Here is a 24693-nt window from a genome sequence, read left to right on the forward strand (position 1 = left end):
TGCTAAATAAACGTATTTCTTTATGTGTAATCAAATGAGTTTGTCATGCTTTCTGTGGATTGAATTACCTCTTGGAAAATTACGAACCGTGCATAAAAGGGGAATCCACTAATAATATAAGAAACGGGACCACGACTGCATACTTCATGATCCCTGCATTTTCTTTCTAAGTAATCTTGGTTAGTGTATCAGAATTTAGTTGCCGGCTGGCGCAGTCATTAAATAATATAAATTTGTCGGCAAACGAATTAACTGATAATAAGTAAAGTACTAAAATTTAATGATAACAAAAGATAAAGTTTAAGATAGGACAGATAAGAGATAAGACTCCAAATAACGCCGAAGACACCAAGATATAACATGTCTCTGTCAGAAAAGATGACTGACATAGAATTGCCATTCCTATACAGTAAAGGTGTTTTAGAATGCATTTCTCGCATCTTGAAGAACTTTAATATCTCTACCACTGTCAGGTGTATTAATTCAATCATCTCTATGATACCATCTCCAAAAGATAAAATTTCAGCTCTGTTGCTACCTGGAGTGTATTCACTCCCATGCAACCAGCAGTTATTCTACTTTGGACTGGCAGGCTGATCTGTTTCTATTCTATACACATTTCGGAAATCAATCATATATTACCTACAAGAAATGCAACAAATTTTGGTTAGCAGAACATGATTACTAACACTAGCCACAGAATCCTTTGGAATGATGCCAAATGATTACACAGATGTTCCTATAAATACAAGTCTGTAAAGAAAGTTCTGAAGGCTTTCTACAAGTATAATTTACTTTTCTCTCCCAATCTTGATGATGGACTTTCCATTCCAAAATCTGGAAAATTATATATTATATTAACTAAAATAAAGAACCAAAAGGCTTCATTTCGGATGCAAAATTATATAAATCAAATGGATATTAAATCCAGCATTATTTCAAAGCCGAATACAGAAAGTATAAAAGTTTTGTATGAAATTTGACCAGAGAGCTTACTGGAATACACTTGCCAGCATTTATGAGTTGCCCTAGCCAGACCTTATAGGAGACATGATCGCTTTGCCCAAGTGTCCATATATTCGCCTCCTATTGGTCCATTCTGATAAGGTTTCACTGGCCTGACAGCTGTTTCGAACTGATTGGTTCTCCTCAGAGACCAGGCAGAAACCTTAAGAGAGCAAAATCTCTCTTAAGTAAATCATACCATGTTTTGTTGTGATGTAAACAACAGGTACCTTTCCAGTCACTTCTCTGTAGAGTATTCAAGGCATGATTAGAAAGGCTGGCTTTACCATAGTTACTAAATTTAATGTACTGTTTATGTTCCTTTTTTTCAGATAGGAATTGTGCGTCCTGTTTCCCTTATATAGAGCAAATTACAAGTGCAATGAATATGGTATACTCCTAAAAACAACAACAACAACAAAAAAACCCCCTCTTAACTATACATAAATTCCAAATCTGACCATGTGTAGAATAATTCACATTTTGGGAGTGATGGACCTAAAATTACCCTTAAAATCCTTGATGCCATCCAGAGTCGAGTGATTAAGCTTATAGACGATCCCTCTCATGGATTCACTTCAATCTCTTTCCCACAACTGCAGTGTTTCAGCACTGTAATCTGTTCTAGAAGTACTGCCATGGTCAGTCTGGTGGTAAGGCTTATTACATTAGCTATTCGTAATTGTATTTTTTAAGGAAATTACAATGTGGACTAATATTAACTAAAACAAATTTAATTAATACTTCCAATATTTCAGCAAAGTCAAATTGTCATTGTCAGGGGACAAAATATAATAAGATACATGCATGCAGGCGCCACACTAAGTATTGAATGAAGCATGTCAACTGAGAGTAGGCCTAAAATTCCAAATAGTCCCTTTTAGTGGGCTAAATTGAGTGTCCTTGGCTGTTGGACTGAAGTACGGAGGAAGAGAACTTCCGAAATTTGGGGTAGTTTCATGCAACCAAATTTGTTGCGATTAGGGTAGTTTTTTAAGGCAGAAGCAGATTCAAGGAAAAGTCTTTCATGTTTATATTTGCTATGATGGAATAAAGTGGTTTCTTCCAGTGTATTCTATGGCATATGTCGAAAGCTTGGTCAGCAAGTCCCAAGTGACTGTAGTGCTGGAAATAGATATAGTCCTTATGTTCAGAGTTCTGATGACTGTCCTGCTTGTTTGGCCACAACTACAAGGGACCTGATAAACACCTGGTAGGTCTAGGGAATGTAGCTGATCTTTGGTGGAATGGATAAGGGATGCTGATTTTTTATGTCACCTGTAAGTGGTTGAATGGTTGTATTTTTTTAAAGATTTTTATTAGTTATTCAGATGTGCCTTGGATATAGGGAATAATGATAGCTTTGGTGTAGTCTCTGTTCTGGAGAGGGGGAGGATATGTGGGTTTGTGGTTTTAATATTTTTTGGTTATGATAGGAATTGTAGTCATTGGTTAAGAAAGTTTTGTGAAGTTGGTACTGTTATCTGAACTAATTAATTTAGCCCTGTTATTTAAGTTTTAATAATTCCATACTGTTGGGTTGGAGGATGATGACTAGTTTGTTAATGTATCTTCCAGTATGTATGTGGTTAAGTTTTCTGTAAACAGAGAATGCCAGGGATTCATTAGGCTGGCACATAATTAAAGTGTTTAGGAAGGGAAAGACTGTTATCATTTTCTTCTTCTAATGTGAACTGGATCCCTGGATGTTGATTGTTTTTGTGTGTTAAAAATATATCGAGAGCATCCCGGCATGTAGCCAAATGGGAAACACGTCATCAACAAAGCATAGCCAAACAGTGAGTCTGTATGGGGCAGAGTCTAGAGCTTTCTTTTCAAATATTTCCATGAAGAAATTAGCCAGGAGGGGGGATGGAAGCAGAGAGCACTTGGCTTCCTCTCTATTTGTTTGTAGAATTTTCCTTGCCAAAAGAAATAGCCAGAGTTCATAGTGAATTTAAACACGGCTGATATATCGGAAAGAAAGCTGAACACTGTGTAAAACTGGCTAAACAAAAATTATTATTATTATTACACCAAGACCTCATGGAGTCAAAGACTCATCTGGGAGGTCCTTTTGTCACACACACACACACACACACAGCTCATCATACCGTGTGTTAAACACACTCAAACTCCTAGCAGACACCACACTCTCAGGCAAGGCATTCCAATCATTCACAACTCTGCATGAAAAAAAAAAAAAAACCTGCCTCTCACTCCCCTACTCACACCCTCTTCATACAGTTTCCAGGGGAAGAGCAGACCTCTGGTTCTTCCGCTGTCTCCCACTATTTTATGTAGAACTTCTCCAGCATTAACCCTATAACAACTTCTTACTAACTTATAGGTCTCTATCATATCTCCCCCTCTTCCTCCTGTTCACCAGACTCTGCAAATTACATCTTCTCAATCTTTCCTCATACTCGACATTCCAGAGGTCAGTCGCATTTGGACCCTTTCCAACATCTCTTCATCCTTCTGATAACCAGATGACGAAATCTGGGCACAATAATCCATGTGTGGCCTAATCAAAGCCTTATACAATGGAACAAGAATCTCCCTATTTCTACACGTCAGTGTCCTCCGCATCATTCCCAGAAGCCTTTGTGTTGTTTTCACAATTTTGGCTATGTGTCCCCTAAATTTCAGATCCTTATCCACTATCATCCTCAGATTTCTTATTTCTTCCACCTCCAACAATATATCCTCACCAAGCATAAATTCTGCATCCCATCTTTGTTTTCCAAATTTTAAAACCTTATATTTTGCAACATTGAACTCGCATCTCCATTTCCGTTCCCAATCAGTCAATTTATTGAAGTCTTCTTGTAAGGCCACAACATCTTCACTACTCTTCATGGTTCGTCCCAACTTTGCATCATCATCATCATCTGTAAACAACTGAATATCTCCATCCAAATCTTCACCTGTATCGTTAATATACAAGTTAAACAGTAATGATCCCCAGAACAGACCCCTGAGGCACTCCACTAGTGACTTTCCTTTTCCTGGATATTGCTCCCCCATACACAACTTGTTGATACCTATGAGATAGCCAGTCTCCAATCCAATGCACGAATCTAATATTCAACCCATCTGCTCTAGTTTAACTATCGATTTATCATTAGGTACTCTATCAAAAGCCTTTGCGAAATCTAAGTGTATTACTGTGTATACTTCTCCTCTGTCCAAGGAAGCAGTCACTTTATTGTAATAAGTAAGTAGATTACTAAAGCATGACCTCACTTTAGCAAATCCATGCTGTCCATGAAAGATAATACCATTGTTGTCAACCCAACTCTGGATCCTAGTTCTCACTCTTTTCCAACAACTTAACCACAACATCTGACACACAGATAGGCCTGTAGTTTGATGCTTAAGTTCGATCACCTCCTTTATGAAGTGGCACAATCTTGCCCTCCTTCCAATCCTTAGGGACTGGACCGAGTGCAAGACTCATATAAAAAAAAATATGTCAAGACAGGTGTCAACTCCCTGGCACTTTCCTTCAGAATATGTAGTGATATATTATCAAGTCCCAGAGCCTTATTAACATCTAGTTTACTGAACTCCCCATACACCTCTTGCTCACTTACAGTCAGTCTCTCCTCCCCATCATCTACTACAGTGCTTCCCAAACTTATGGATGTCAAGGCCCCCCTTTGGAAAAATGAAAAGGATTCACCCCCCCCCCACCATCGGGAAAAAAATCCTAATACAGACATATATTATTATAATATTTATTGTATTTATATTCAATACAAAACATACACACCAGGCGTATTTCTTTCCCGCACTTCGCCGCACCTGTGTACACTAGCAATGAAACATTAATTTAAAGCGCAAAAAACTTGGCCATTTTGAATGGGCGCAAGATTTTGCGTTTGTAAGCTTTTTTTGTGCCTTCTTATCAATACCTTTGAAATGAAACTTATATGAATAAGTATATATTTACTAATATTCATTAAGCGCAGAAATACGCAGGAAGCAAAACTTGTGAACACCAATGTATGAATTTTTCCATTAAAATATAAAAAAATAACAAAAAAGAAATAATAAAAATTAAATACATTTCTTTTAAAATAAATAATATCCACTAGTCTTAAAACATTTTAAATTTGTTTTCATTATTTCACGGCCCTCCTCAACAAAACTAACGGCCCCAAGGCAGCTACATCCCACAATTTGGGAAGTGCTGATCTACTGCTCTCTCAATCTCTCCATGAAGTCACATTCACAAGATGGAAAGACCTTTATGAACTTCTCATTAAGTATCTCCACCACACCTTCTGCAACAGCTGTCTTTATACCATTTTCTCCAATCAATGCCATCCTTCCATAATCATTCTTTCTTTTGCTGGCTACATATTGAAAGAACTACTTATGATTCTTTTTGGCTTCATTAGCGAACTGCTATTCACACCTCACTTTAGCTACCCTCACCAACCAAGTCACTTGCCTTGCCTAGTCTTTGTAGTCGTCAAGAAATTGGTTATTTCCACTTCTCTTATGCTGCCTCCATAATGCCCTTTTTCTCTGTATGTCATGCTTAATCTCTTTATTCGTCCATTTCACACCTACCTTATTTAACCTTCTCATCCTTGGAATACATTTAGACATTGCATCTACTAGATAGTTTTTGAAAATCCCTGAAGCTGCACTGATCTCTTTTCCAGCTAACTCCTCATTCCATGCTACACCTGCAAGCTGCCTGCTGAGCTCTTCAATCCCCCCCTCCCCCCTTGTTGTTCCACATATACCCTTTTCTCACAGAGTTCCTTACACACTGCTGGCAACCACCCATGTAATCACCTCATGGTCACTCACCAATCCTTGCGTTCACTCTGTTACATACTGTCTGAGGTAGTTATCCCTCAAGAAACTCATTTTCTTTACTTCCAGTTGCTATCTCATCATTCCAGTCTATATTGCCATAATTAAAATTGCCCATAATGATCATCAGCATCAAATTACTGCCATGTATCCTCAAGGAGTGTACAGGATATGATAGTACTACATGAAAAAAAAATTACATCATTACTAACTTCCTATCTACAATTTTCCTCCAAATCAGTCTGTTACTTGTCAAGACTCCAACATTATCAGATCTTATATTTCTATCGTCTAAGGCACTTTGTAACGTATCAATCCACCTATATCTTGGTCTTCCTCTGGGTTATTTTGCTGTCAACCTGGCAGAGAACACTTGTTTTGCTAATCTTTCTGAGATTAGCTCTGCAAACGCATTCCTGGATGACCCTTTTCTTATTTGCTTGAGTACTTTGATTATACATTTCATTATCGCCACCATCCACATTACCTGGTCTATAACAACTTCCAACTAAGTATTTGATTCCATTCACCTCTAACTCACACCATACTGCCTCAAAACCACTGGCACTTTTTTTCCTCTTGCATCTCGACTTTGTATGGACATAACTCTTTCTTTATCATCAATAGCACTCCCCCTTCCTTTTTACCCCTTCTATCCTCATGAAACACATCATACCCTTCCATCTCTATTCCTGTCAGGATGTCATACTCTTCCAACCATGTCTCACTTATTCCGACAATCTTTGGGTGAACAGATACAATTAATGCAACCATTTCATCTGCCTTGTTTCTTATACTTCTAGCATTTGTACACAAACACAACAGCTCATTTCTGGATCTACAGCCAGTTCCACTGATACCACTCACTCGATGTCTCTCCATGCTCGACTGGGGCCATTTCCCTTTCTGCTTAATCATTTTAAAACCCTTTTCAATTCCAACTGTTTCCTCTTGATTCCAGTGTATCCCATTTCTTTCATGTCTACAAATGCTCTCACCTCCTCTCAGAGCATCCACCTTTCTCACGCTGTGTCCATCCTGACCCTCTCCGTTTCCCTGCTCCTCTTGCACACCCATTCTCTCATTTTCTATACTCATACCAGTCACTTCCTCATTCATAACCACCTCTTCATTCTCTCCTGTCTTACTCTCCTGCTCTTCCACATCACTCCCCGCTTGATCTGATTCATCTCTCTCTCACTCTACTCACTTCTCTACGTTCCACCAGCAGTCTCTCCAAGTGACTCACACCATAACCACTCAGATGCAGTCCATCGCTCCCATACAGTTCACTTCTTCGTTCAAACTCATTCCACACATTAACAAACTGTACTCCCATCTCCTCACATATTTCAGCTAGCATATCATTCATAATCCTTGCTCTCCGCCTCATCTTACCACAGTCGTACCTAGGCAATGCGCTGAATACCCTTCCTGTCACACTATTCTCTTTTATCCTTCTAAGTAGCCTCCTGACATCCATTCTGACTTGCTCTTTGTCCTCTGTTAAATCATTCGTGCTGATTAAACCATCAATTCCTTTGCTCGCTCCCTCCTCATATCCAATGCCTCAATCACTCTACTCATTTTACTGCCTGGAAAAACATGCCTTGTGCATCCTGTTATCCAGCACATCTTTAATGATGGAGTCACCATATAACTCCACTCGCTCATCTTTTGTTAACTCTTTCGTGCCATCATGATTAGTTTTAATAGTTTTTACCCAAATTTTCTTAATTTCATTCTGCATCCATTTCATCTTTCCTCATCCAATCCAATTCAACTTCAGAATCTCGCATCACATTCTCTCTGTCATTCATTCTTTCTAATTTTCTGACTCTCGACACCCTCTTCTCACTTTCACTCTCATTCATCCTTCTGTGCTTCTGTACTTTTGATCCAATATGCATCCAAGTTTTGCTATCATTTATTCTTTCGATTTTTTCCACTTTCGATTCCTGCATCAAGCCATTTCCAGTTTCATTCATTCTCTCAATTTCGTTTCCTTTCGTCACTCTCGCCTCACTTTCATCCTTATTAATATCCGTTATGGTTTTTAAATCACTCGTTTTCTTTTCTACTGAGTTTTTAACATTCTTTCGCCTCTCTTTCACACCATCCTTCTCTTTCGAACGTGCACTCATTTTCCCCGCAACATTCTTGCTACTAACACTTTCTGTCATCAATTTAATATTTGCATTCATCAATTCCTCGTTCAGGTCGCACTTCACACACATTCTCCTTCCATCCACAAATCATTTATGTAATCGAAAGAATGCATATAACACACCTCACATTTAAAGTCATGGAATGACAAAGCCGCTGCCCTGTTTAATCTGCCGGTTAACACTCTAAAGTCTAATAATAACAACAAATTCGTAATTAAGTTTAAGCAAAACAAATCCCCCACACTAATAATAATTGTAACGCACAACTTTTACAGCAGCTCTTACTCAAACAAACACTCATATATACTTAATTAATCATTATGGGAGGACTTGGGTAAGAACATAGAAAATAAATATCAAGAAGGTGGCAAGATATTCTGGAGGTTGTTGAAGCTCAGAAATGGAGGAAAGAGTGCTGTAAAAGGAATTAGAGATGATAAAGGTGACATGAAAACAGGAGAAAAAGATATCCTTGAAGTATGGAGTAATTACTTAGAAAAATTGAAACAAGCAGTGATGACAGCACAGTGGTAAAAAAACACTGACCAGGCATTTAGTCAAGAATACATATCCATACTTGTAGTAGAAAAAGCCATCAAAAGTCTGAAATGTGAAAAGGCAGCAGGAGTAGATGATATTTGACCAGAAATGCTCAAGTATGGAGGTATAAAAGTCTTACAGTGGCTGCATTGCATAGTTCAGAAGGCCTGGACAGAGGGACGAATTCCAGATGATTGGAGTAGAGCTCTCATAGTACCCATATATAAAAAGGGAAATAAAACTGAATGTGAGAATTACAGAGGTATTTCTCTACTGAGTGTACCTGGCAAGATCTATGCAAGTATACTTGAGAAATGGCTGAGAAGAATTGTGGAAGAAAAGCTTGGTGAAGAATAAGCTGGATTCCGGCCAAATAGAGGCTGTCAGGATCAGATTTTTCACTTAATGACAGATAGTTGAGAAATCATGAGAATATAACAAAGATCTGTATTTAAGTTGTGTAGATCTGGACAAAGCACATGACAAGGTGCCAAGGGAGAAGCTATTCGAAATGCTACAGTTATATGGTGTCAATAGGGCATTATATCAAGCAATGCTTTAGTCTTTATTTGAGTTGTACGTCGGCAGTTAGAATTGAAGGAAGTACAGGAAGGTGGGTTAATGTAAAATCCGGTGTCAGACAAGGATGTACATTATCCCCTCTGTTATTCATTATCTATATGGATCATATTATGAAGGAAAGTGGTATTAAACCTGATATCAAAATTGGAGATGTTAATCTCAGCTCTCTGCTTTATGAGGATGATGCTATGCTTCTAAATAAATCTGCTGCAAGTCTGCAAGATTCCCTGACTAAAGTGAATAACTGTTGTAATAGATATGGTATGAAAGTCAGCATTAAAAAGACAAAGACAATGAAAATAGGCAGAAAATTGAAAATATCAATTTGCATTGTGAATGGAGAACCTATAGAACAAGTAAAACATTTCAGCTACTTTGGCACGATTTTTAGTGAAGATGGTAAATTAAATATGGAAATAAACAACAGAATAAACAAAGCTGGTATGGCAGGAAGTCAACTGAATAAATTTATATGGAATAAGAGAGAAATTAGCCAAAACACTAAATTAGCTGTATACAAGACAGTGTTCAAACCAAATTTAACTTATGGATCTGAGAGCTAGTTTAGAAGTAAAACACTTGGCCAAAGACCAGAGACTGCAGATATGAGAATCCTGAGAATTAGGGGCATGAACAGATGGCATCATTGGCAATATTATATAAAAAAAAAACGAGGATGTATCAGGAAAGACTTTTACATTGTCAGCATCCAGGAATACATTAGCAGCAAATCTCAGGTGGTATGGTCTCTTAAACAGAATGGGAAAAGAAAGATCAGCAAATCAAGTGTTCTCTGCCAGGTTGGCAGGAAGAAGACCCAGAGGAAAACCAAAATATAGGTGGATTGATACAGTAAAAAGTTCCTTAGAAGACCGAAATATAAGACCTGATAATATTGTAGTCTTGACAGGTAACAGACAGATTTAGAGGAAAATTGTAGATAGGAAATTAGTAATGATGTAAATTTTTCATGTAGTACTATCATATCCTGTACACCCCTGAGGGTATATATATATATATATATATATATATATATATATATATATATATATCAGGAATTTGATAATAATGATGATATATCAGCAGGAAATTCAGTTAGAATAAGGTCTAAAGTGTCTTTAAGTGGGACATTGAAACTCATCATAATGTCAGTTTGTTGGAGTTTGAGGTTTTCTGTACTGGCTTTAAAGTAGGCTGATATTTTTGTGAAGGAGTGTTGCCAGTATATTGTAAGAGGACTTTGGCTAAATGTCTATCTGAGTTTTTTTATTTATTATTATTTTTTTTTTTTGTGGGTGACAAAAAAAAAATTTTTCTTAGGTAGTTTCAATATGAGTGTGGGGGGGGGGGCAGATCTAGAATTATTTGCTTTTAGTTTATTAGTAACTTCAACAGGCCAGGAGTGACCTTTTTAAGGAGGCTGAAATAATCTGATTTGTGTATTGGTAGGGTCATAGCCTAAGGAAGGTAGGTTGAGCAATCTTTAAGTAAAGAAGCAAGTTTTAATGTGTAATGATAGTAGTTAAGAACTACTGTAGCATTTCCCTTATCAGATTAAGTAATGACTATGTTGTTGTGATTATTCTTCTTGATTTCCAATAGTGCTCCTTTATTCACAGAATCCCAGTTCAGTCTGAATCATAATTTTTTTCTGTAGGAATGTTTACAGGTGCAAGAGTGTAGTTGTGGCCAAGAGATTGTGCACTAATTGCTTCTAGTTTGGGGGTGAAAGAAGATAAGTTAATTATAGTGTTTACTTTACATTGTTGATTGATGTACTGACTGTTTATTTTTAGAAATTCCAAGGTACATTCAAAAAACTAACAAAAATCTTTAAAAAAATTCAACTTTTCGACCAATTACAGACCATAAATAATATGATCCAGTTCATTAGTATGGTGGTCCATCGCTCATCTTCTCTTCTGGATAATGTCCAACCCACTGCCATTTTAGTCGCTTGTGGTGAAGAATGATGTCAGTGATGCGAGTCTGGCTTCTTATCCAGGTGTTTCTCTTCTTATCTTTTAATGTGATGCATAGCATCAATCTCTCCATATTTCTTTGAGTTTTGTTGCTAGTTTATTTGCCAGTGCTTTTGTTAGCAACCAAGTTTCACAACCATATGAGACAACTGGAAGTATACATTGGTTAAATGTCTTCCTTTTTTAAACAGAGTGGGACATCATAGTTTTGAAAAATTATGAATTATAGACACGTTTACATAACAATATTTTAATATTTACCAAATATTTCAGTCTGAAAATAACAGACTGTCTTCAGTGGCTACATAGGAACAATTTTTAACAAGGTGGACTACCAACAATTGATCATTCAAAAGTAGAACAAGCTGCGTGATGTTACATTGCTAAGCATTAAAGAGAGGAAAAATTTCATCAGAGTGATGATTAAATTATACGTATTAATTCACAATTCATATAATAATCTTAATTTATAAATAACATTAGACTAATGTAGGAATTAAAAGTCTCAATTTAAAAAAAAAAGAAAAAGTGTTATCCTGATTAAACTTTCCCATACTTTCTCAGCACTCTTTGAATAGGCGTTCAAATTTATAGCGACATCTGTGTAGAAGGCGAGTCTTGGACCAGAGGATGTTGTGGTTTGTCTCTATTCTGTGCTGAGCTAATCCAGACTTATCGGATTTGTTGTGCTGAATGTATGATTGATATTCTTGAATTCTTTTTGCTATAGAGCATCCTGTTTGTCCAGAGTAGAACAGATTTCAGTTACAAGGAACTTAATACACAACAAGCAGAGGTATTGTTGAGCATTTATCTTTAAAAGAGGAGAAATAAGTGGATATTGTGTTAATAGGTATATAAGTGGCTGTTAAATCACATTTCTTCAGAATTCTTGAAATTCGTTCTGAAATCCCGAAAATATATGGAATTGGAACTCGACGTATTGAATCTTTGTTGTTCTGGATTGGATTGTAGGAATCGAACAGATGTTGTGTACTTTTTTCGGAGAAGCCATTTAATTTCAAGTGATGTTTGATAGTTGAAAGTTCTTTCTGTAATTCATGAGGAGTTGAACAATGAGTTCTAGCTTGTTGGATTAAACATTTTATGATTCCTGTTTTTTGATAAGGATGATGAGCAGATTGTTTGAGAATATAACATCCAGTGAAAGTGGGTTTTCTGTAAACTGTTGTTGTTAGAATACTTGAAGGTGAACAGATGAGGAGGACGTCTAAAAAGGATAACTTGTTGTCTTTTTCAATCTCCATGGTAAACTTAATATGAGGATGTAAGGAATTGATTCTGGCTAAAAAGGAAGGTAAGGAATCTCTTTTATGAGGCCACACTGAAAAGATGTCGTCTATATATCTCACCCGAAAGGATAGTTGAGGGAATATAGATGAAAACAGGACGTCTTCTAGATGTTCCAAATAAAAGTTGGCTAGAGCCGGTGAAAGTGGACTTCCCATGGCTGTTCCTTCCACTTGGTTGTAGAATTTGTTTTGACTCAAGAAATATCCAGAGTGCATCACGAAATCAAATAATTTTATAATGTCTTATGGGAAGATGTCAGCAAATAATTGTAAAGTCTCTTTGAGAGGTACATTGGCATATAGAGATTCTACATCAAAGATCACCATAAGATCAGTAGATTGTAATGAGATATTTTTTAACTTATTTAGGAAATCCGAAGAGTTTTTCAAAAAAGAGCGTGATTTGCCTATATATGATTTCAACACTTTCGCTAAATATTTGGCTATGCGATAAGTAGATGAATCAATACAGTCCACTACAGGACAAAGAGGAATATCTGTCTTGTGGATTTTAGGTAGACCATAAAATTTAGGAGGTCTTGCGAAATGTGTTTTCAGCCTTTCTATCGTGTCTGCATCCAAACTTATCACCTCATCTAGAAGGGAATTTAATTTCCTCAGTTGCCTGTTGGTGGGATCGTGATTAAGTTCTTGGTATGTTGAGCGATCTTGAAGTAAAAGAGAAAGTTTTCTTCTATAGTTTGAAGAATCCATAATTACTGTCGCTTTTCCTATGTCTGCTTTAGTGATGACAAGGTGACTGTTGCTTCTTAAGGAATGCAGCACTTTCTTTTCAGAAGGAGATATGTTGGAAGGAGGAAGCTTGGATTTAAGTAGCGTAGAAGCAACATTTAGGCGGAGAGAATTAGCCTTTTCACTGGAAAGATGACTAAGGTTCCGTTCGATGTTAACCAGGAAATCTAGATACGTAATCTTTTTAGGGACTATAGCGAAATTATGTTCTTTTGAGAGGATGAGTGTTTCACTACTCATTAAAGGGCGACAGGATACATTGGCGATCCAATTGTCCAGAACTTGGAAAGGCTCGATTTGTCTAGAAACAAGAACATCATATTTATTATTATTATTATTATGGGCAACTCCAAGGAGTCGATAGACTCATCGAGGGAGGCCCTAACATCATGGCAAGAACAACTATTCGACATTCACACGGTATCTATCATACCTCGCCTTAAACTCATTCATAGTCATGGCACCCACAACAGACTCTGGCAGCTTATTCTACTCATTCATCACTCTCCAAGTAAAACACCTAGCTCTAACATCCTTGCTAATCACACTCTTATCCAGCTTCCATGTATGGCCCTTAGTCCTCCCACCACCAGTCCTATTCTCAAAAATATCTTCTGAAATAATCTTATAGAAACCCTTCAGTAATTTGAATGTCTCAATCATATCACCCCTTTTCTGCCTATCAACCAATTTCTGCAGCCTACAAATCTTCAACCTGTTCTCATAAGGTTCATTCCATAGTCCTGCTATTATCTTGGTCACTCTTCTCTGGATCCTCTCCACCTCCTCCCCATCGAGAAGAAACTCTGGCACCCATATCTAGGCACAGTAGTCTAGATGGGGTCTTATCAAGGCTTGATACAGAGGAACAATAACCTGTTTGTCTTTGCTCATTAAAGTGTTTTTCAGCAACCAAGTGATTTGATGAGCTGATTTTGCCACTTTTTCGATGTGTCCCCTAAACTTCAACTCCCTATCCACCAACACTCCCAAATCCCTGGCCTCGTCAATCTCCTGGAGTACAGTTCCACCAATGTGATATACTGCTGCTAATCTTTTCACCCCAAAATGCAAAACCTTACATTTTTCCACATTAAATTGATATCCATTCTCCTTAGCCCAGTCCTCCAAACTATCCAAATCATCCTGCAAAATTTTGACATCATGAGCATTCACTATTGCTCTACCTAACTTTGCATCATCTGCAAACAGATGCACAGTTCCTCTCAGATCCTTTCCTATATCATTAATGAACAAATTAAACAGTAGGAGTCCAAGAACAGAACCCTGCAGCACACTGCTAGTCACAGGCCGTCTTTTGGGCTCTACTCCTGAATAAACCACTCTCTGATATCTCTCCATCAACCACCCTCCTATCCATCTCACCAACCCTATATCTATTCTCATATGCTGCAATTTACTGATTAGAATTCCATGTGGTATCCTGTCAAAGGCCTTAGCAAGGTCCAGTAGAATCACTGTAAACCCATTACCCTTATCTAGTTCAGCTGTCACTTTGTTATAAAACGTGAGCAAGTTACTGAGGCATGATCACCCTTCACTAAAACCATACTGTCTTCCATACAGTATCCCATTTTCGGTTTAGATGTTGATTCTGTTTTTTATATGAACGTTGTATGTCAGAAAGATGTGGGTCTAAGTTTGTGGAGATAAAGTTACGGAGATCAGAAACTTGACGAATGTTATTAGCAAGATCATGTTTAGCTGCTCTATATACAACGTTTTTAGAATTCCTGCTTAACATCTAACGGAATCTTAGTAATCTTTCCAGTGAAAAGGCTAATTCTCTCTGCCTGGAAGCTGCTTCTACGCTACTTAAATTACTTGTCTTTAATTCCCTTAAAGCCAAGCTTCCTCCTTCCAAAATATATCTTCTGAAAAGAAAGTGCTGCATTCCTTAAGAAGCAACAGTCACCTTGTCATCACTAAAGCAGACATAGGAAAAGCGACAGTAATTATGGATTCTTCAAACTATAGAAGAAAACTTTCTCTTTTACTTCGAGATTGCTCAGCATACCAAGAACTTAATCACGATCCCACCAACAGGCAACTGAGGAAATTAAATTCCCTTCTAGATGAGGTGATAAGTTTGGATGCAGACACGATAGAAAGGCTGAAAACACATTTCGCAAGACCTCCTAAATTTTATGGTCTACCTAAAATCCACAAGACAGATATTCCTCTTTGTCCTATAGTGGACTGTATTGATTCACCTACTTATCGCATAGCTAAATATTTAGCGAAAGTATTGAAATCACATATAGGCAAATCGCGCTCTTTTTTGAAAAACTCTTCGGATTTCCTAAATTAATTAAAAAATATCTCATTACAACCTACTGATCTTATGATATAGAATATCATAAGCTTTGATATAGAATCTCTATATACTGATGTACCTCTCAAAGAGACTTTACAATTACTTGCTGACATCTTCCCACAAGACATTATAAAATTATTTGATTTCGTGATGCACTCTGGATATTTCTTGAGTCAAAACAAATTCTACAACCAAGTGGAAGGAACAGCCATGGGAAGCCCACTTTCGCTGGCTCTAGCCAACTTTTATTTGGAACATCTAGAAGACTTCCTGTTTCCAAGCTACATGCTCTTGCACTCTATAAAGGTAAATTAAATCTACTCTGTTAATTAATCTTTTTCTTAGCCTGACCTCTAGTGATAAAAAATATATATAAATAAATAAAATAAAATAATTTTTAAAATAAATAATTAATAAATAAATTAAATAAAAACTACAATGCACTCTGCTAAAGTTCTCCTGCTATGATTACTAAGATTCTTCTGGAGTTGTACAGTTTAAGTTGCTATTGAAATGTTGAGTAAAAAAAAACACTTCACCAAGTCCTCTGTAGTTGCTATAAAGGTTGCAAACAGGTTCTCCACATCCTTGGAATTGTTAGACCATCATTTTTGTTCAGATTTGGATTATATTTGAGCATTTCACATGCTTCTTTAAATTTCCTCTCGAACCAGGTTTTGGTGCAGTGTAGGGACTTGGTACCTTTCCAATCAATTCTGTGATATGTTTGGAGTGTGTGATCAGAAAGGCTGGTTTTTCCAAAATGGAGATATTTAATGCGTTGTTTGTGTTCATTCTTCCTAATTGGGATGGTTTGCCTGTTTCCCCTATATACATTGTATTTTGTAAACCCCTGGGTGGGCTAGGTGTGGAAGAGGATCTTTGGAAGAACTGAGTAGGTGTCTTAATTTTGTCGGAGGTTTAAAGGTGGTTTTGATGTTGTATTTGTGTAGTGTTCTGTCTATTTTTTTGGAAATGCCTCTAGCATAAGGTATGGCAATAGCATTCTTAAATCTTTTTTGATTTTAGTGATATCTCTGTTGAGGATCTTGTGAATAGTTTTTTTACTGTATTCATTTTTCCTAAATGTATGATTGATGATCTTGTATTCCTGGTTTAGATCTTGTTCATTTGAACAAATCGTTTGAGCTTTATGTTTAAGGATGCTTATAACCCCTAGTTTTTGTGTTGAGTGGTGATAAGAAATTTTGTGTATGTACTGGCCCGTAAGTTTGCAGTAGACTGAGAAGGAGAGACAGCCTGAGGGAAGATATGATGAGTGTGTCTAGGAACGGAAGAGAATTTTTTTCCCATTTCAATGGTGAATTGGATACGTTTGTGTTGTTTGTTCAGGTGACTAAGGAATGTATTTAGTGCTTCGTGGCCGTGGGGCCAAATGGCGAAAATATCGTCGACTTATCTGAGCCAAATTTTGGGCTTTAGGCACGCTGACTCTAGTGCTCGTTGCCCAAAGTCTTCCCTTTTTATCACTAGAGGTCAGACTAAGAAAAAGATTAATTAACAGAGTAGATTAATTTAACTTTATAGAGTGCAAGAGCATGTACCTTGGTTTCCTATACACATGCATCCTTCTGATGATGACCTCAATACAGGGGTCGAAGCGTCAAGTGTTATTTTATTAATATTAAGTAAAATAATCATTTCAACAGGTATGTTTTGTGTCCCTAAATTTGGAAATATGAGAATAGATTTAGTAAGTTTGTGACATGGTGAATTATATTGTTTGCTCCCCATTTAATTAATTCTATGAAAATTAGGTCTTCACCAGGACATTTTCCATTTTTCATTTGTTTTAATGCTGGTTTTATTTCATCTGAAGTGAATGGGAGGATGAATTCCATATGCGATGGAGAAGAGTTATTTATATTTGATTTATCTATTGGAGTTCTATAGAGTTCTTTATAAAATTCTTCTAGTCTGCTTAGGATTTGTTCTTGGTTCCTTATTGTAGTTCCATTCTTATCTTTTATTGCAGTTATTTGACTTTTGCCAACTGATAAATGTTTTCTTAGTATTTTCATTTTATTGTTTTCAATTGTTTCTTTTATTTTTTTAGTGTTATAAGATCTTATTTCATTCCTCATATTTTTCCTTATTGTTTTGCATAGTTCTGCATATTCTATTTTAGAAATTAAGATTTTGTCTTGTTTCATATTTCATCTCTTTTTTAGTAGTTGTAAGGTTTCCTCTGAAAGTTTATGGCCTTTTTGTTGTTTGTTGCTTTTGAATTCATTGGCTGTTGAGATTATTACTTCTGTTAGGTTTTTGCTTATTTTATTTATGTCTTCTTCTTCAAATATATTTATTAAATCTAGTTTTTTGATTGAGTTTTTCTTTGTAATCCTTCTTATTGCTTTTGATAGGTTTTAAGTCAAACTTCTTGATTTTTTGTTGTTTAGCCATTTTATTCTTTCCAATTTGGGATTTATTTTAATTTTGGCTCTGATCAGTCTGTGGTCACTTCCTGTTTTTACTTGATTTAGTACTGAGGTATCTTAAACTGTTTCTTTATTATTACACAGTATATAATCTATTTCATTTTTTATATCTCCGTTTGGACTTCTCCATGTCCATTTTCTTTTGAAGACTTTCTTAGAAAATGTATTCATAATATAAAGCTTGTTACTGATAGAGAATTCTGTAAGAGCTATTCCTGAGTTGCTGCTTGTACCATATATGTCCTATTGTATCTATTTGGTGAATGGGATGAACTACTTTGGCATTAAAATCGCCCATTACTATTGTAAAGTTTGATTGCTATTTCTTTTTTTATATAGAGTGTGCTGCAGTGAGTCATAAAATGCTTCTATCTCTTCATCAGTGTGGGATGAGGTGGGAGCATATATTTGGATGATCCTGATTTTAAGTTTAGAGTTTATTTTAAGTGTAATGTGTATAATGTGTGTAATTGTTTTCTTAATTAAAAATCCCACTCTGTATTGTCCTTTAGTTTTCCCATAATAGTATAAGTAGTCTCCATTTTTTAGTTTTGTTAAATGTTCATCCTGCGTATGATGTCCCATTTAATGTTTTAGTTCTTGCTGTAAGATGGTAAGATCTTCCTCTTCTTTAAGTGTTCGACAATTAAATGTTCCTACATAGAGGAAAAGAGGATTGTATTGATTACTGTTATATTTATGAATTCTTTGGGCTATTCCAGTATTGCTTATTATTTGGGAAAGCTTCCCCACTGCATCATACTCTGGGCTCCATAAATGGTTTCGATCAGAGTAGTCATATAGTTTGGGAAATTTAGTCGCTTCCAGTGATTGCCCATTCTGGCCAATCTTGAGCTTTATGGCCTTTCTTTCTTCTTCTTGGCATTGAAGTGTAGGAGTTATGGCCTAATCTCCCACGCTGGCCACATAACATCTTGGGAGATGCATTTTATAGCTTTCTGCCAGCTCTTTGCTCAGTATCAACTTTGCCGTGGCTCATTATGACACCATGTTTCCTGGGAGGGGGGTCCATGTGTAGGCATGATACTGAGACTTCCTGGGTATGGCCCTCCAGACTTCATTGAAATATTGGCACTGCCATCTATATCGATTCCATCAGGGTTTTTTACAGTGTTGTAGGTTGCCAGTCCACCACAGAAATCCATCCCAGGCTTTAACTATGTTCAACATGCTACAAGCATGACTGATGGCTAGTCATCCAAGATCCTGGTAGGAGAACACAGCTAATCACCCCCCCCCCCCCACACACACACATTTAGCCCACTAAGGGGCACTATTTAGGACTTTAGTAGGCCTGCTCTTAGTTGACATACTTCATTGTTTAGTGTAGTACCTGTGTGCACGTCTTATTATATTTTGTTCCCTGACTATGGTCATTTTACTTTCTGAAATATTGGAAGTATTAATTCAGTTTATTTTAGTTTTTATTAGTCTATATTATAATTTCCTTCAAAAATACAGTTGCTTCAATGGTCACTGCTCCATTGAATTGGCAACCATCATTCCTCTGCTTTCTGTTGTACTTGTTAACACAGAGCAGCAGCTTCCCAGAATCTCTTTACTGCACAAATACAAACACACGAAACCTGCTTCTATTCTTACTCTTTTATTTCATCCAACCTTTCCTCTGGAATGAAGCATTCCCAAACAACTACAACCTGCAACTCTTCAAAAAAAAAAAAAAAAAAAAGTTAGCTTCAATATCAATCATAATTTGCAACCCACACAGCACTGATATGCTTATAGTACTTCAACCTCTTGTGTATGGGATCAATATTACAAAAAGGAAGAAAAAGAAGCCAAGTTTCACTATTGCCAATAGTGAAACTTGGCTTTCACTATATGAGCTTTGGCTTTCACTATATGAGCATCAGAAACAAATTTAACCCATTTGTTTCTGATGCTCATAGCATTTGTATATAGACACCACAAAATACCTAGCCTTGTTGTAGAATTTTCTCTTTTCCCTTCTAAAGCATACTCAAAAAGTTTGAACCCAAAGTATACGTTTCCATCCTTTTGTCAGATGCATGACCATGTTAAAAGTCATTCAAATCATTATCACATTTGCATACCATAGCAAAACTTTCACATACATATTTCTTATTCCTTCCTTAATGATTTTGTTTCCTTGACTCTGCATTAGGTTTCATCCCAGTAAATAATTACTTTTTTCAGACTCCCAATACCAAATCCATTCAAATGCAGACCATCCCTGTTATACAAGTATTTTCTGCTACCACATGCACTCCAAACATTTAAAAACTCGCATCCATTTCTTCTACACACCCTGCACATTGAATCATTTCTTATCATTGTCCTCCTTCCTAACTTCGTACCATCATATCTAAGTAGCAAACAACAATTTTTACTCTTTCACATTTCTTTCTCTCTTCTTCCAACAGACCTTTCATATCTTCTCTCATACCATGTTTGTCGCTACTTAAATTATTAGTTTCACCAAGAACTACCATGTCTTTTTCTTTTCTGTTCTTCTATTACATTTGTTATACCTTTAATTTTTATCCCTGGGAAGCCAGAAGTAGTGAATCTCTCAGCAATTGCAAATTTTATAATTGAATCACCTTTACCATATCACCTTTTTTTTTTTAGATTTTCATTAGCTTATCTTGTTATATACTAACAACAAGGAAATAATAACCTTGTTGTTATTATTTTTATTACCAAGTTCAGTGCTTTGTTTAATTTTTGTTAAATGATTTTTCATTTCCAATTCTCTGGTTGATTTTCTAATAATTTCTTTTAAGCATGATATTTCCAATGTCATATCCTTATCGCTGTAGCAATGTTTCTGCTCATCAGAACAAAGGTTCTCCCCAATAGTAACAACTTGTACTTGAGCCCTTTTGTGCAACTTTTTGGCACCATTCTTAAGAATAAAAACTAACTATAATTATGTTATTAAATGCACTAGTACAATAAATTCACTAAAAAAACTACAATAATATACTAAAGATACACCAGTTAATCTAAGAAAAAGTTAATAAATCAACAAAAAATCACCGATCTTTCTGGAGCTTTGTAACAGCAATCTTTTTACAAGATAGCCTCGAACTTTTGCTCTGAATTTGTAAGTTTATTGTTTTGAGGGTTCGTTTTGAGCATGTTGATTGCATTGTTGGTATCTCTTCACCCCCCCCCCCCCCAAGTTGTAGTGCTACTGCTATTTTTGATAGTGTGCATTTTATTGGTTGATGATGTTTTAAAACTTATAGAGCAGGAGCATGTAGAATGAATGAATGAATGAATGACCTAAGAATATGACTTCTACAAAAGGAATGCTTGGTTTCTTGTTAGAATGTGGCCTTAACTGTGTCCTCCAGCATATTGTACTGACTATCTCCAAATATGATTTGGCATATTAAGTGGCAATAGGGTTATTTGTTAGCTTGTCCGAAAGCCTCCTGGTTCATTACGATTGAGTTGGCCACATCCTGTAATCACCTCCATTCAGACTGTGGAAGATTCCCGTTGTCAAGAATCATTACAACTCATCCCAAATATTCTCATTTCAAATGAGATGACTGAGCAGCCAATAGAATGGTTGTATCAGCCTGATGCTAATGGAATCATTCTATGTGATCTTTGTCTTTTGATAAGGCACATCAATTTTGAAGCAACCATTGCATTGATAAGTATTTGATCAGTAACAGTATTCAACTAGGCTGCAGCATTCAGCCATCACTCCACCATTATCAGGGATCTAGTATGCCAAGCAAATGCACCACATGCCTAATGTGACTGATTTTGATGCTATTCCCCATCTCTGTGATAGGATCGTGTGTGCGCACGCATGCGCATACATGCATTCTTGCATACTTGTTTTAATTTGGCACATGAGCTAGAAAAGGTTTAGGTTTACTTTTATATTTTTGGTATGTGAGCTAGAAACAATTTACTGAAATGTTCGATTGATAAGTACTGTGTATCTACAGCACAGGAAAGAAGAAAAGCAGTTTTCCTACCAGTTAGGAGTTAATGGAGAGAAGCATTTGAAGCATTTTTGTACTCATTGGTGGGATGTGTTGCCTATAAACAGGTTCTTTGCAATCTATTCAGTGGTTCATCTGATTCAATGTCTTTTTATGCATTTTTAATGTGTGTGTGTGTGAAATTACATCTCCACATCATACAAATGGAGGTAGAGATCTGATAAGAAAAAATATGAAAATTTTTTTTTTATTATATTTCATTAAGTTTATATTATAATTTTTACTATATGGGTAAATAAATTCAGATTAACTGCACTTTATAGCTTATATATATTTTGGCTTTAGGGTGATTTCACAAGAACAGGAGAAAGAAGATTAGCTGGTGTAATGAAAGATGGTTATAATTCTGCAAATCGGTAGGTTTCAGAGTTCTGAAATGAGAACTTTATTCTTGCTAACTGTATTTAGTAAGCAAATATGGTTGAATCTCACTACATCAAACACCACTATAACGAACTACTGAATAATCCTGACTAGTGCTTCATAGGTGCAATGCTATTCTAAAAAGTGGATAGTTATAGTAGATCACTTGCTGTTCACTATAGCAAACTATCCACAATAACAAATATTGCTGTAATCCTTATGCGTTTGCTGTAGTGAAAGTTGACTGTATGGTAATCTCTCAGTTATCTATTGTATTGGGAAATTGATATGCTGGTTTGTTAACTTTATCTGTAGTTACATAGTGCTATTCTAGAAGTTAGAAGACATGCTAACTCACTCATGGATTGATTAACCGAGAGTTTTGTTATTTGAAGGTCACATAATTATGAGATCTCTATATTTAATGAATTTGTGTGGGAGTGAGTAAGTGTGATACCGTTTGTGTAAGATTAGAGATTTTAGTTTATTATGTATTGCTGTGTGAATTAAGCTGTTTGGTAATAATTTGAATAGTTTCATAAAATAATGTTGGGTTCCAGTTCATAATATTTATTTCATAATAAAAAGAAATTTACATCAGAAGTAACGGTGAATTTATATTATTAGTGCTAAAAATGGTTAAACTTAAAAAAAAATAATAATAATAATAATAATCAGTTTCACTTTAGCTGGTGATTATGTATTCAACTTTGCTGGTCATATTAAATAATTTGACCTCTCATTTATATATGTGGAAATAACTAAGTTTATTATCAGGTCACTGTGTACAGTAATTTCATATGATCTTTCATTGTCATCCTTCTTACATGTCAGAGGTTATGTTATGCTGAAATTCCAATTATGTTCAACTGGTATTTTCATTTTGCAGGTGGTAGTGAATGACCAAATTTAAAATTGAAATTCCATTTTTTCTAGGGGGGGGGGGGGGGGGCTTTGCAGAGAAGAGAGAGAGACCGAGAATAAAATAGAAATGGGAAAACAAATGTCATATGACATGCAGTGAAGAGCAAATTGGAAATTAATGAAATGCAATATGGTTTTCAGGAAAATAAAGGTACTAGAGAAGGACTCTTCAACATTAAAACTATTATAGAAAGATACCTGGGGAAGCAAAAAGATGTCTACTCATGTTTTATTGACCACACAAAGGCCTTTGACAATATAGAACATGAACAACTAATAGAATTCATTAAAAAAAATTAGGAGTAGATGGTAAAGATACCAGATTACTGATAAATATATATTAGGAACAAACTGCCTCAATAAAAATATTAGGCAGAGGAATTCCCAGTAAAGAAGGGTGTCAGACAAGGCTGTGTTCTTTCTCCTATGTTGTCTAACCCCTGTAATGAAAATATTTTCCAGCAATTAGAAGAATTTAAAGGAGTCAGCATAGGAGGCAGAAATATAAACAACTTAAAATATGCATACAGTACTGCTGGCTGAAAATAAAAAAGATCTTCAAAACCTATGAGAAGAGATGCTGAAACGAAGTGAAAAATATGGACTTAATTTCAACTTCAAAAAAACCAAAACCATGCTGATAACAAGAGAAAATGAGAAAATACCTGACATAAATATTAAAATCAAAAGAAATACCTTAGATCAAGTAGAGAATTATATATATTTAGATCAACTAATTACAGAGAATGGAAAGTGTGATAAGGAAATTGCTATATATCAACCTTCATTAGCATGAAAAACATTGTGACCTCAAGGGAAATTCACACAAAAACAAGAATTAGGCTGCAAATGCTATGTATGGTCAACAGTGCTATATGAAGCAGAAACCTGGACAATATCAAAATACTGTGAAAATAAACTAAAAGCCTTTGAGATGTGGATCCTCAGAAGATCCTTAAAGTCCCATGGACTGCCAAAAAAAAACTAATTTAGTAATATTAGAGATGATTGGAGAAGATAGGACTCTGAAAACCATTAAGAAATGGAAAACCACCTACCTTTGTCACATACTAAGGCATGAATCTCTACAAAAAACACTTCTAGATGGAATGATACAAGGAAAAAGAAGAGGAAGACAAAGAACTGATTGGATGGGAAATATTAAGGACTAGACCTTTTTGTCTTATAAAGAATGTAAAAGAGAAGCACAAAACTGTACTTAGTGGAAGCTCATGATGGTCAGCCTCCTGAAAGGAGATGACATCTGACAAGACAATGCATAAACAAAATTTCATCTTTTGTTATCACTTTTTTAGAACAGTAAGTAAGTCTTGCTAATTTGAAACTGAAAGAGAGAAAAAAAAAATATTCCAAAACCAACAGAATTTATACAGTT

At 35.9% G+C, this 24693-nt stretch overlaps 1 protein-coding gene across 2 annotated transcripts in view; it reads left to right on the forward strand.

Moving 5' to 3' along the window:
- sp3 (phosphatidylinositide phosphatase spermathreecae) overlaps window positions 1–24693 on the forward strand; it is a 400619-nt gene that overhangs the window by 248747 nt on the left and 127179 nt on the right. For both annotated transcript variants that reach the window (XM_090394946.1, XM_090394954.1), the window contains exon 12: window positions 22296–22366. In XM_090394946.1, coding sequence (XP_090251072.1) covers window positions 22296–22366 — 71 coding nt within the window. The remainder of the gene's footprint in view (window positions 1–22295; window positions 22367–24693) is intronic.

This window comes from Typopeltis vanoorti, chromosome 1 (assembly GCF_054136105.1).
Source record: "Typopeltis vanoorti isolate ZY-2024b chromosome 1, IOZ_Tvanoo_1.0, whole genome shotgun sequence".
In the NCBI taxonomy this organism is placed as follows: domain Eukaryota; kingdom Metazoa; phylum Arthropoda; class Arachnida; order Uropygi; family Thelyphonidae; genus Typopeltis; species Typopeltis vanoorti.